This window comes from Tyto alba, unplaced genomic scaffold, assembly GCF_018691265.1.
Source record: "Tyto alba isolate M040663 unplaced genomic scaffold, T.alba_DEE_v4.0 Super-Scaffold_13, whole genome shotgun sequence".
Taxonomy (NCBI): Eukaryota; Metazoa; Chordata; class Aves; order Strigiformes; family Tytonidae; genus Tyto; species Tyto alba.
Window position 1 is genome coordinate 43,973,057 of NW_024881275.1, and position 14,739 is coordinate 43,987,795.

General features: G+C 40.5%; 1 protein-coding gene across 3 annotated transcripts in view; it reads right to left on the reverse strand.

The window, feature by feature from the left end:
* Nucleotides 1-1,110: 1,110 nt before the first annotated feature.
* ZNF462 (zinc finger protein 462) overlaps nt 1,111-14,739 on the reverse strand; it is a 94,516-nt gene continuing 80,887 nt past the window's right edge. For all 3 annotated transcript variants that reach the window (XM_033009240.2, XM_033009238.2, XM_033009239.2), the window contains 4 exons: nt 12,444-12,667; nt 9,952-10,084; nt 5,059-5,173; nt 1,111-3,852 (listed from right to left, as the gene is read on the reverse strand). In XM_033009240.2, the coding sequence (XP_032865131.1) occupies nt 3,651-3,852; nt 5,059-5,173; nt 9,952-10,084; nt 12,444-12,667 (674 nt within the window). In that variant the 3' untranslated portion in view covers nt 1,111-3,650. The remainder of the gene's footprint in view (nt 3,853-5,058; nt 5,174-9,951; nt 10,085-12,443; nt 12,668-14,739) is intronic.

A 14,739-nucleotide genomic window follows, 5' to 3' on the forward strand; every position in this document is an offset into this window, starting at 1 on the left:
ACTGAGGTGAATGGAATAATGCAACTGTACTACTCTAGAAATCACCCCAAAGTCTTTCATTACATCAGTTATGTAATTCTTGTTAGTGACGTACCACTGAGCAACCCTTTCTCTTCTTAATTGGTGGAAGTGCAGACTGGCTCTGGGCTAGAACTTCCAATGGGCAAATTATTTGTAGGTCTCCTTCATGAGCAAATGTTTCCAGAGACCACGGAAAAAAGGCACTGTCTCACAGCCTAAAATGTACTTTGTTTTTTTTTTTTTTTTTTTTCTTTTTTCCCCTCAGTAAACATAGGATAAGGGAATAAGTATTTTAACAGAGAAATATTTTCACTCCTAGGGAGAAAGGTGGAAGCATGTAAAGCTATCGGGTGATCAAAACTTTCACACTGTTTAACATCATACACATTTAGTTGAGAACCACTTCCAGTATGATCAAAAAGATACTTAAACTGGAAACTGGATCTTACTAAAACACAACCAGAAAGAGGCCTCTGACATCTTCTCAATCTGTATTTAAAAATCTGTGTTTAGTAAAGAAAGTTTCAAAGACACACCACAAGCATCATTTTAAGTTTTTGATGGAGGAAAAAAAATAATGTCTCCTGCTCTATCTTAATGGGTGTATATTTGACTTTAATTAAGCACAGCCTCAATGCTGCATCCAGCAGGTTATCACATACTGGAGTTTACAGTATCCCAACTCATTAAGAGACTGAGTTGATAATCCAGATACCAGCCTGCCTCCATCTATTTTGATCTTTCAAGACAGCCTGCAAAATTCCTTCATTCCTGTGTTTGGGTTCAGGAGGAGTCAGCAGACCTTGGCACTGTGCCCTTGACCCCTGATGGATGGTGGGCTGGTGGGTATTCAACGTATTCTTTGGGGATGGGGTAGACCCTAGACCTGTATGAGTGAGGGGAAGTCAATCCCTCCACACCTGTAAATCCCAAATTCCCCAATTCCCTGTGAACTAGGGGAGGAAAGGGTGCAGCAGAGAGGGAAAAGGACACTTTGGTCCCTCCTAGACCTGCCCAGTTGCAGATCCAGTCACTTGTACAGACCTATCACCAGAATAGCAAATACAAAACCACACGCACACAAGCACACACTCTTAAAAAGTTTTTATTAATTTTCATTGTTGTTTTTTTTTTTTTTTTAAAAAACAAACCCGTCAGTGCAACAGTTCAGTATCCCCTTCCTATCCCCCATCAGTAAGCAGTAATTTTAAAATCAGGAAATACCGAGTGCTGAAGCCAATGGGTTAGCATTTTGCTATTATTTCCTTCTGTCAAACTCTGAAAAAGTCCTCTGTATAAATTAAACAATGAAAAAAATGTTATTTTCAATTCTATGTCATTACAGTCAACAGAATCATAATAATGCATCTAAAATGTGTGTCCACAATATATCAGGTATACATTTTTGGGAAAAGAAAAAAAGGAAAAAAAAATATGACATTCTAGGCTTGTTAAAAGGATAATGGTCCCATATTTTTTTATTAACAGGTTAGCAAAACAAAATCCAATGGATTACAATATTTACATGTTATTTGAAAAATAAAGTAGTGATAAAAGCATGTCACAATCATGATTTTTTTTTTTCTTTTTCATTTTTGGTAACCATTACAAACACCCAATCCAGGTATGGAACTGTTTAAATACATTTGAAATGAGGCCAATTAAAAAACAAATACAGACACAAAATGTGTATTTATATTTGTCCCTCCAATGTGTTATTCTATGATGTTCCCTCCCTACTTCAAAAAACAAAGCAAAAAAAACCCAACAAAAAAATCAAAAGAATCCCCCTAACACACAATTGATGAATCCCCAAAAGCAAAACACCATGCTTCTCAAGTAGCACTTATTCCACAAATGCAACATTTTTGCCATCAATTTCATGTGAAGCTCTCTAAGTACACTGTTTCCTCAGCAGCTTCCTATTTTCCCCCCTCCCCCTCCCCTAGATCCCCCCCAAAACAAAAAAAACAAACAAAGACACATGCATTTCTAAAACTAGGTTTCAGTCAAGTACTTTCTACTTTTTGGAAAGAAACTCTTTTTTGTTCACAATCAGAACATACCCTGGGCACCTGATCCTGTATTCATTGCTCAGGCAAAATTCCTATTGACTTTGTCAGGCTTTCCTCCCAAGAAGTAGTGCAGGATCGGCCACTTAGGTATGCAGGTTTCTATTCTTTCTACTCTGCTCCCCTCACGCTAAAAGCTAAAGAGGAGGGGAAAAACTTAGCAACTCCGTCTTGAATCGAGTAAAAGTAGTTCTCCAGGCTCAGTGTCGTATGTAACTATTTCACCTTCGCTTGCAAAAAGATGTGTTAACAGACACCCCTCCCTCCCACCACACTAAATCAAAAAAGAAAACACACACACCACAGACGGAAGAAAAAAAGGCAGCCGATCTTAATGAAAAGTTACTGGTGTGAGACTGATAGATGTTAATATGACAAGCAACAGAACAGTTATGAGGACCTATGTGTTTGGCCCATGAGCTGCATAGCTGTGCCGTAAGTTTGGTTCTTTAGTTTTTTTTTTTTTAAAAAAAAGTTAAAACTTCTTTGTTATTTCCTTATGTTTAAAATTAAAAACAACAACAAAAAGTTCCATTCACAAGATCTAGTCTCCTTTCCCTGTCCCCCCTTCAAAAAGAAATAGTCATTTTACATGAGAAACTTAATTGTGCTGTATTTGTAACACCTCAGGCTGACAGAAAATAAACATGTGGCAAACAAAACCGCACAATCAGTCACATGAAATCTATCAAATCCTAAAATTATAACTGAATACTAACAAACAGCTTACCTGGAATAAAGGATGACAATTCACAAACAGTTATCTAGGAATTAAAGTCTCTCTCTCTTTTTTTTGTTTTTTTTTTTACTAAAATAATTAAAAAAATCACAGTATTTTAAGAAATAAAACCCACACTGGGATTTTAAGCACAATTTGTTTTCCTTTCTTTAAAACTGTTTTTCTTCCTCCATTCACCACCTTGCCCAGCAGTCTCTCTACATTTAACCACAACAACAACAGGTAGTACTGACAAATGCAGAGATCTCCCTTGGTTAATTCTGAGGTACTAGGAAACAGGTGACTGTTTTAAGCAAAGCAGTTTCTGTTTTGTTTTGTTTATTTGTTTGTTTGTTGTTTTTTTTTTTTTCCTTTTTCTTTTTTTTTTTTCTCTTTTTTAATCTTTTCTAAAGCAGTTGCATTCAGTCTGGAAAAGCGTTATGTATTAAAACTAGAAAAACGCACACAAATTTGTGCGTTGAAAAGTTGTCCCCCCCACTTCTTCCATGCTCACGATGCTTCCATTCACAAACAATCCAAGTCTCCACTGCAAAGCACGATGTGTAATGTAGGAATACGGGGAGTTGCTTCTTTAGTCCAAGATGAATGTAACTTCCCATTGTCAAGATCCAGAAGAAAAGATGCAGTGATGTAATGGAGCCACTTATTCCATCACTTAAATAACTTTAATATACACACACTCACACAGGTACCAGTGCTTTGAAAATAGATCATTCAGTCCCAAAAGCAGCTTTATTTCTTCCTTCTGCCCACCCCACCCGCCCACCCTACCCCGTTCATCACTGTTCAAGTACGTTGATTAGAATCACACCAAATGCTTATTCGTTTTTGGCCTCCGAGTTGTCTTGGAGAGGTTTGTCAGCAGCTACCACACTAACTGCTGTTTCAGCGCTGTGAGAATAGTCCATTACCAGTTTCTCGATGCCTTCTTTTTCTTCTGGCAGTGTTCTAACAGTTTCTTCTACATCTTCCTTTGGCTGGCTGTCCTCACTGGTCCTGTGCTTGTTTTCGTTCAGTGCCCTGGAAAGCCAAGGGGCAGAAAAGCAAAACACTTACAGTCGATACAGAGAACAGCAAAGCCAACCTGCGTATCACATCAGGAAGAAAGCCAAATCACTTTCCTACATGGTAGACACAAGCAGCCACACCACTGCCACTTCATGCTCAAAAGGAGAGGCAGAGGTTACCAGGGGAACCCATGACATTCTAGCTTTGAAACCAAATCTTTATTTGCTCTACACTGGGACAGATACGAGATGAGAGGGAAGAACCCCATTCTGACTTTAAAAAATTGATTCCCTTTTCCTCAGTTCCTTGTAAACAAGATGTACAAGGCACAGGAAAAGAGTACTTTTCCCAAAGAGTTAGTGATCCAATAAAACTTTTTATAGGTTGCAACATTTCAAGTAGTCATATCTAGGCAGACAAGATTATGGGTAAGAGAAGTAGTATTTCTCATCCTATCAGTTAACCTACAATATTGTATTCAAATCTCTTCCACATGTCAGCAACCTTCAATAAAATCTACTCTTTGAAGAAACTGGTCAGCAAAGAGACCTCTGCTACCAAGAAGATCTTAATCAAAAGAATAGTAACTATTGTTCCAGAGATGCCTATCTTATCTCTGCTGTGCATCATCCCACAGTGTCCAAACTTCTATAGAAATGCAAAGAACTTCACTATGAAGATGAACAAGTGAACCTCACCATGCACATTTGAGGAGGAGTTAATTCAGGTTGATTTTACTTCCCTGAAGTGTTGACATTTCTCTGCACATAATGCTTTGCACTGCTATGCAAGTTTAGCAAACACGTGAGATATAAGAAAAAAGGGGACAAAAGCACCAGTTCCTTCCTAGAACATTCTGTATAGTTTTCTGGTGGTTTTATGCTGCTCTGCTGGCAGGAAAAATCAACAGTACACTCAAGTAAAGTTAATCTTGGTCAAGGGATATTCACCTTGGGACAATATTAAGTTTTAGAATTACAGTTAAACCCGACAGTCTACAGCCACCCTGAGCAGCAGAGTTAAAAAGGATGAACAGTAACTCCCCATGCAGAGACATCTGATGACTTTATCCACACTTGTGATAGACAGAATTGTTCTTAGTAGAACTGGTTTACCTTCATCACAGGGCTTTTGGGGAGGTGAGGAATAGGGTGGGGAGAATGCATAAAGTCTACTGTTACCTTTGGCTGTCTGGCAAAGGAATGTAAACCAACTTACATGCCATGCCTCAGCACGTGTCGCTCCCACTCAGAGCCTTCTATAAACGATCGGCCACAGAACTCGCATGGGAAGCGTTTCTCTGGAGCACCGCTGTCAGGAAACATCATGGGATCTGGAAGAAGACAGTGTAGCCCTTGAATTCAGAAGTGCCAGGGCAAGAAGGGACCACTCCAACCCTGCTCTGATCCCCTCTGCTGCACCTTCTCATCCCTGAGAAGCAAAGGGACTTACCTACCAAACAACCGTGTGTGTGAAAATGCAACCCTCCCAATGCAAAGTGACATGGCAAGCAACAAATCCCATCCTAAGTCTTAAAATATCTCTGCAAATAAGGGTAACGAGTTACTTCTCCCTGTTCCTGTATTTCAACAGATGAAGAAACTGTGGAGTTTTAATGCAAAACCGGAACTGAGTAGTTTAGGGCTGAAATGGCTTGAAAGCAAAATCAGAAAGCCCACTAAAGCCCATTGATAATTTCTGAGTTGGTAGTACAAATGTGAGGAAACAAAGACTTAGTATATTTAACATGTGATCCTCATAATAAATAGATATTCTTTCATCATGAAGTCTCATGGGTTAAGTCCTGCATCTTAACTGCATAGGTGTTTCATCCCATCCTAATCTTTTATACAAAGTGCTTGTAGCCTCATTTGCGGAAGTGTCAAGCAACTAGCATTATGAGTTAAGTCGCCGGCAGCTCAGGGAGTGGTATTTCTGAAAGCCAAGCTCCATATGAACACAGCTAGCTTTAACAAAAGATGAAACATTTTCTCACAAATTAAGAAGATCACCACACAAGCCATTAAAAATAATTGCATGGACTATCTCACTTGATTCTTTTGCTGGAAATGAGACAGCACCATCTGCTCAGAGCATTAATTCCTTAAGCAAGAAAGCAACAGAGTGTCTTTCTGACTCCTCCCAAACTACATAATAAAAGGGATTTTGATTCATTTTGGTTCTGATCTCTGCTCACTTGATTTCCTTACTCCCAGATTTATTCTGTTCAGGACCAGTCTATGAATTTAAAATTGCTCACACATTCCCTATTATCTGTATGTAAGTCCTGTAAATGTATTTTTGTGACACATTTCTCACTAGTTAGCCTTTACTAAAGTTCTGTATGGAATGATTCTTAACATAATTTTTTGCCTCTTCCCCCTGAAGGAATAAAAAACACTTTGCAATTCTTACTGTCAGTGATTTATTATGTGGTTAAGTATCACAAAGCAAGGTGCTTTGTCAGAAGGAACACCAGAAAGTAAGTCAATGTCATTACTTCAGTTTACATCTGGATTTTAATACCTTATATGTAGTATAAATTTATAAACACACTGCAAAACACAAACTAGACATGGTACAGGGACAAGGATTTATGGAGGGTAAAAGTTTTAGAGGCAAATGCTGCTGTTCTGTACCAGAACATACCTACTGTATAGTACACAATAGGAAATTTATTCTGGGCCTCTGAAGAGAGGGGATACACAACACAGAAGCTGTTTTGCTCAAACAGGAAGGAGTTGGGGTTGTTCAGTCTGGGGAAGAGAAGGCTCCAGGGAGACCTCGTTGTGGCCTTTTGATTCTTAAAGGGGGCTTATGAGAAAGAGGGAGAGAGACTTATTACCAGGGCCTGTAGTGACAGGACAAGGGGCAATGGTTTTAAACTGAAAGAGGGTAGGTTTAGACTTAGAATTTTTAGATTTTTTAAGATGAGGGTGTTGAGACACTGGAACAGGTCGCACAGATAAGTTGTGGATGCCCCATTACAAGAAGTGCTCAAGGTCAGGTGGGATGGAGCTTTAAGCAACCTGATCTAGTGAAAGATGTCTCTCTGCCATGGCAGGGGGTTTGGACTGTATTATCTTTAAAGGTCCCTTGCAACCCAACCATGTCCATGATTTATACTTGCAACTTCCATTAAGATTAGCAAGTGCTACTCCAGTAAATCCATCACCTCTTCAGAAAACACCATCGTTTTCACCCTACTTCCCCACCAGTTTTGCTTCTAGGGCTGTGAATTTGGACTGCTTCTGTGCAGGAGTATCAGATGCTGCTCTTGTCTGGGGCCTGAAGAAGAGAGGTTAACATACACCTCTGCAGTTTTCCTGCGTCACACATACAAGCGCTCATGATCATTTATTTTTGTCTACTGTGGAAAAACAACTCTCAATTCCAGTTTCTGCTAAGCCCAAGACATAAAAGTCAGTAAAGACAGACAGTCCCTCTGGGATTCAGCCCCTACAAGGGGGAGCTGTTCTTTCTGTGTGTAGGCCAGACACCCTCTTTTTCCCCCCTCATCATCTTCCAGTTCAATCTATTTTCTACTATCCTTTACCAGCAGCCATCAACCCCCTTCCCTTCCCATCCAAGATAGCAGTTCAGCTCTGCTAAGCTCTGCTACCCAGCTCTGCCTGTTCACATGGGCAAGAGCCCTTTGGTTCACTGTCCAACAATCCGTCTGGAGAAGAAATACACACTTCTTTGCACATTCAGTATGGCACATACCAGCCTGAAGTCAAAGTGGTGATTCTAGGCAGCTATTTGACTCACAGGAAGAAATCCTGGTTCTCCCAAAGTCACAGACTTCAGAGGGTTCAGACAGCACTTGCTTCCAGACACGAGGCACACAGAGGCACGCTCAGCAAATCCCACTTCCTGCTAACACCACAAGAATGGCTAGAATTGTCAAAAGCACCCAAGTGGCACACAGGATTACACAGTTTAATGTGGTCTGAAAGCTGTAACAGCATTAGCCACTGTGACAGACTACATTTAAAACCATAGGTCTGGTCGTCTGCTAATAGGGCAAACCATTTCTGTGTTAGAACTATCTTATGAAAATCCATAGGGAGATGTCAGCATGTAACCACACCTTCAGCTCTTCTCTCGCTGGGACATTTTTCAAAAGTGTACCTTGCTTCTTACACCTTATAGTGGTAATCCACAACCTGTACAGAAAAGTACAGTCAATACATCTGGTTATTTTCTAAACACCCTTGCTGTAGTTGGCAAAAGGGTTTTCTGCATTTTCTACCCATTTCAGTATAATATATTACAGATGATAACAGATTAAAAATGAGAAAAACAACAATGGTGAAACACTGACCCTGAAGACCAGTCAGGAAAAAATAGCTGTAAAACACATTTGGAAAAATGCATGCTTGATTTTAGACTGGTCATCTGAATGATCATGCAGAAATCATTTTAGCCAGTCACAGATTAAAAAAACAGTTACAGGTGAAAAAAGTACAAAACAAAAATTAGAATTATCAAGACACTATCTCTTGCGTATCTACTGATCACCTGAAACATGGGGATAACACTTATCTATTAGCCTTCCAAATTTAAATCTCCAGCACAGAAAGTGATATTTTTATATTTTCACAGTGTAACCTAAAGCCAATTTAAACAATGAACTTCACCTTGTGCTGTCCCCCTCCCCATAGTGCATTTACAGAGACTTGTAAGGCTTGGCAGATAGCACCTTCTTCTCCTTGGACTCGATACCATCACTTTCAAGGTCATTGCAGCACCTGTGCTTGTATGTAATGCTAAGGTAATCCTCACAAGGACAGCATGACTCTTCCATCCCCTGCTAGCTGTGGGTCTATACAAAACATTAATCAGCCTGCTTGCTACATCTGCAACTAAGGTGAGCTGGTCCTTTAGTCAAATCATTACACAATCATTGTTCCTTATCTAAATAAAAGATATCACTAAGCACACCTGAAGTGAAGTGTTATAAGCGCAGACGGAATTCATGCTACAGGGATACTAAACAAAAGCCAAGAGGCTGGGGTCCTGCTATGAAAATGCAACAAGCATGATCTGAGCCCCTCCGGTTCTACAAACCACCTGTGAATCCAGAAATGGGAATTTTTCAATGTCTGAAAAGATGTAGGGAGACACATTTTCTTTTGTGAGCAGCTGAGTGAGTTGGAAAGCTGAAAATTCAGGAGAAAAAAAGTAAACATGGTGGCGTGCCTTTAGTTAAAGTACACAGAACTTGGCTAACTGCAGCTGTCAGCATCAAGATGGTGGATAACCCCAGGAGTCTGACATTCAGACATCACAGGGCTAAAGATGTTAAAAAGAGTTGTGAACTTACTGCATTTGACTGATATATTGTGAACCAGAGCAGCCTAAACAACATGCAGTTTACACCACATACTGCAATAACCTGGTTTTCATGTGGGAAGGTTGTTGGAAGAGAAGGACAAGAAACCCTTAGTTCAATTTACAGAGAACCTACTTCTTCCATGCTGATCTAACTTCAACCAAACCAAAAGCATTAGCAAGCACATGGCCTAGCCTTGCTGAAGTCAGTGAGATTAGTCTTAGATACGAACTTAGACACATGTTTAAATACACAATATTACAGGTGGGACATGGACCTACCCAGGCCCCAGAGCTGCCAACTGCAACAGGACTGACTCTGTCTGACAAGGAATGCTGGGCACAGGCTTAAGAACAGCCCATAAGAAAGTCTGGCCATGACCCCTTCATCTCTTGTTTGAACAATGCTGAGTGAAAAGCTGAAAACTGGTTACCAAAACAGAAAATCTGACAGACCACTGAAATACTCCACTTAGGTAGTTTTCCAAGTCCCTACAGATGTTATCTGCATGGGCAGATAAGTCACAGATGCTATCTGTGTTTTCTCATAGTACGTATTTTCTTAACAGACAGAAAACTTGTAATAAGGATTAGAAACACGAGACTCCCCCAGGAGCACTATGTTCACAAAAGCTCCATTCTGCTCCTGCTGGCATGACTGCGTGGCCCTAAAGGAATGTGCTGCAGAGTCAACAGCTGACCTTGCTTGATGAGACTGGTGGGGCATGTTGCAGTGCCAAAAAAAAAAAAAAAAGGAAAAAGAACTGCACTGACCTCTCTCTTCAGCCTTGGGGCTTAACTCTTCTTCTTTTTCTTCTTCATCACTGCTGGAGCTCTCTGTTTTCCCCTTCATTTGTTCCAACTGGTCCAAGTTAACCCGTCCAACAAGCTCAAAATTACGACTCACCTTTGAAAGAAACACTTTCATCAGCAATCAGCACAATCATCAGCTAATTGGAAAAATCACATATGCAAAGCAAAATCGAGAACATCCCAAAGCCTGCTCAGCTAGAGGTGACATGCAGTCACCTAATCAAATTAACACTCATTTCTTTTCAACAATAGTAATTCTTTTTTTGCTGTTTATTCTGCATTTCTCATTTTTTTTTTTTGTTTTCAAGAATTTATGACATTTGGTAAAACCCCCTCATTTCTTCTTCATTTTGATGTATTAAAATAAAAAGAAAAATCCAAGAAATACAAAACACTAAGTTGTAACTTCTTTTTATGGGACAGTTCAACCGCTGTGATCAAGCACTGCTACTGCACTATATGCACACTGAAGGAAATTCTTTGTGACTGGTTCATTCAGCTTCATTCATGAAAGGATGGGGTTTTTATTAAGCACATGGCTAATGTGTGCCACATACACTTTCACTCATTAATAACAGATTTAATTTTCATTATGAAGGGCTGCAAAGTGCTTTGCAAACTGATACAAAGACTATAATGGGAACACTTCACCCAGCAGTCAAATTCAGCTAACCCTAGGGTGAAATGCACCAGCTACTTAACAGCTCATAGCAGCAGTATGAAAGGAGCAGCTTAGGGCATGGAAGTCAGGAACTCCACCACATCCCACGGAAACAGCAGAGGAGCAATCCAGATTTAAAGTAGCGGCGGAGAGTGTGGAGCATGACCAGGACGCTAGGGCTAATACTTGTTGGATGACAAGTGCCCTCTGAGCTCATTGATTACTGCTGGGAAGGATTTTGGATTCATCTTTCATGCAAAGAGACAGCCCTCCAGCAGCACAGGCACTGAGCCACAGAGGCAGAAAGGATGGAGATGGAGGAATAAGCTCAGTACAACACCTCCTGCAAGATGTTGAATGAAATATCAACACCCACTGTTTTTTATCCCTCTGCGGGAAAGGGAATGTGAATGAACTTAAGGATCATGTGAATTAGACTGTAGTGTATCTCCAAATAGCAAACTATCCTAGATGCGGTGGTATGCAGACTCCTAGCACTACTCCATACAGACAGATGTGATGAGGTTCTCTGACTTAAGATGTTACTCACTGAGATTTAAACAAGCAAGACCACATGCAAGGCACTTAGTTCAACACAACTCATGCACAGAAACTCTTTAAGGTGCAAATATATCACCTGGGTATATGAGCCCAGAGCTTGGACACAAATTAGCAACACAAATTACCACACAGAAATGGAGAAAAGTTACCCTAAACAACTGGCACCATCACTGCAGGTCCAATTGGAAGGGAGAGCTAAGTAAGCGAATAAGCTTCCCAGTGATGCACTGTGTCAAAAGAATGAGGAACAGTGACTCCTGGATAGGCCAGGCATGTTGCTGTGGTGATTAGGAAGTGTGGAGCATCTCACGTACCATGTGAATTGCAGAAGACTCTCCAGAAGTAATAAAGAGGGCAGATAAGCATAGCAGGCCAAATATTTTTTAAGCATTAAGTTTTGCTGGGACTTCTGCCGCTAATATTGTCAACATAAATATATTTGGCTGTAAGGAAAGTGTCATTCAGTCAGTGAAGTAGGAGCGAGCTTTCAGTGAGGACCTGGGCAGTTAAGCTCCAACAGGTGGAGGCATATGGCTGCCTCCCCTGAAAATTCAACAACAAAGCTCTCTTAAGAAATACTCCAAAACACATCTTAGTTCTAGAACTTAAGTGTCTCTCAGCTACACAGCTCACAGTTAAATTCAAAGCTAGCAGTCTGTGGAAAGCCTCAAAGACTGGATTAGGTCTGGACTCAGGCACTCCACAAAAACTCCAAAGCAGTCTTAACTTAGGACCTGGTTATACTTGCTGTTTATCTTTCCCTTGTTAAATGTAAACAGGGATGTATTGCCCTCTTTGTTATTAAAATATGCATGGCATGTCACACTGCTGAAGTTGCCAGAGCAATCTTATGTTTGGAATCTCCTGCCTTTTAGAAAGGCTGAATCACACAGTCTTAATATTGTTTCACAACCTTTTTTTTTTTTCCTCTTTAAATAAATGGAGCATACACAAGTGCCTTTTCCAGATAATCATACTCTGCATATACCAGTCTGCCAACTCTGATCAATCTGGACAGCTTTATAAACCCTCAATTTTGAGTTGCTAAAGAAAAAAATAAATAATAGAAAATAGAGGAAGTGAAGCCCAACATGGGATTAGTTTCCAGACTTGGGGAGGGAGGGACAAAACAGCCAACAGCAAGCTGGCTACTCAGAGTTGACATGCAAGTAAACTAATACAGCATTTGCAAAGAGTAGACTGCTACAGATTAAAACTATTTGGATGTTACCTTATGCTCATCTCGAAGGTGAGAGTCCAGTTCCTCTGTGTGTTTGGTCTCATAGTAGCAGAGTTGGCATTTGTAAGGTTTCAGTTCATTGTGCTTCTCTATGTGCTGCTGCAAGCTCTCATCACTGGAGCAGGTAAAGGTACACTTATCACAGCGGAAAACAACTCCCTGCAAGTACTTTGACAGTTTGGAACGGCAGACTTCAATGGGAACAACCCGCTCTTCTGTAGGGACAGGACAACATTCACTTAAATTTTATGAAATATCAGGCCCACATGTCAACAGTTTGGGTACTATCACCCACTCAAGAATAGTATCTGCTATATTAGTAGGCAGTCCATCTATAAAGGAATGGGAGCTAACCTGGACCAACACAAAAATCACAAGACAACAATTCTTCCTGCAATGACTGCGTTAATCCTCCAAGGCTACAAATGTCTCCTCACAAATGTAACTGCTTATTGGGTGAAGAGGATGGGAGTGGAACTTCTGGGGCAAATGAGACTCCATCTGTGAGTCAGACTAGCAGAGCCTGAGAATACAAAACCAGCTATAAATCAGCCAGACCAAAAGTCCATTTTGGTTCAGTACTTGACAGCAGCTAGCAATAGCTTCTAGAAATGTAATAAACAGGGAAGCTGCAGGGTGCTTCCTGATGCATCACCCGGCTGGCTCCATAAAAATTGGAACTAGTATCCTCACCATCGCATCTAAAACCACTTTCTGGGGACTGAAAGGGTAAACAAAGCAGCACCTTTTCCTGGAAGAGGCTGTGCAGTTCAGCCAGGGGCAGAAACTTCCCAACATACCCACAGCTTTCAGAAAGCTCAGATTCAAAATCTGCACGCATGATGTACTGAAAATGCTCTTGCTGAGTTTTTAAACTCTCCACTTCTCAAACAAAGCACTGATGTTAACAGAGCAGCAATTAATTTCAGCCATTTGACAGAGCCTGAATCCGATGTGTGTAACGTTCATGCACTGTGGTTCCTTGAGCCGTGCGCACAAGGGAAACCCCAAATTTCATCCTCCAGCTGAGGGTAACCAGTAGATCCTCATTATGGGCTTTTGTTCCTCAACTGGCCTTTTGAACTAGAACAATGAGGTTTAGTATTGTTACTCCTTACGGACCACAGATTAAAGGAGGAGTTTGACCCTTCTCATGCAGGTTCATCCCTAACAGCAGAATAAAACAAATGAACGAAAAAAGCAGGCCTGATTCTCAGATGGTAGACATGAAGGCTAGGGGAATGTGAGACATGGCAATCCACATATAGATCTGAGCCAATGGGCCCTTTTCTTTAGTGAGGAAGGTGACACCACATCCAAAGACAACTGCAAAAATAGAAACTCCCTTAGGGTTTCTAGAAGGTGGCAAAAGTTCCACTGTTCATTCACTTTTGGCTAGTTCACATGCCACCACTTTCTACAGCCCAACAAAATATTCCATCCTGCTTAGCTTCTCCCGGAGCACAAAGTTATCCTACCTCATAACTTTCTCTTTAGCCACTTCAAAAAGTAGAAGTTTTCCTCAAACCTATGCCTTAAACCCCCTCCCCCCCAAACCCCCACCTCCCTTACCCCCCGGAGACTCATAATTCTTTGCTACACCAACAACAGTTTCCCTAGCTATAAAGACACCAAGTTGCGGCCATTCAGGGTGGGAAAAGGGGAGGGGAGAATAGGGTTTAAGAGACAACAGAATTGAAAACTGTGATTCTGAGGTCATAAGACTTTATACAAGGTTGTTGCAACTGTGTGCTTTTGAGAGTAAAGTGAAGTTTTCAAAAGAGAAATACTAATTAAAATATTTGAAAATTCACTTTTCCTCTAGAACCTAGCACAGATTTAAAAAACTAAAACATGTAACACTATAAAACTTTTTATCTACTGGTATGGAGTAATGCAGCACTCCCTAATTCACATTAGCAAAACCTATTATTTCACAATCGCACACACACTCCCCAAGTTAAAGGCAGCACAGCCACATGAGAAAAGCAATCTAAACATAAACATCAATTCAAACCTGAAGGATTTCACTTTCATGGGATGATTTAAAACTTTTACATGATGTATTCTTGTCAGTGAGCTCCTCCAAGCAATGATTTTGGAATTTGCAGGGTTATTTGGATCCAGAACCTCACATTTTCTAAGGCAATGTTCTCATCTCCATCTTGCCCCTACAAAGCTCTGTTTATTTAATTACTCATTTAGAATGCACTGATCATATCTGGGGAACTGACAAAATTACAGCAAACCATAAAGCCCCATACACAGATTGAAAGAGGTAGCTTCT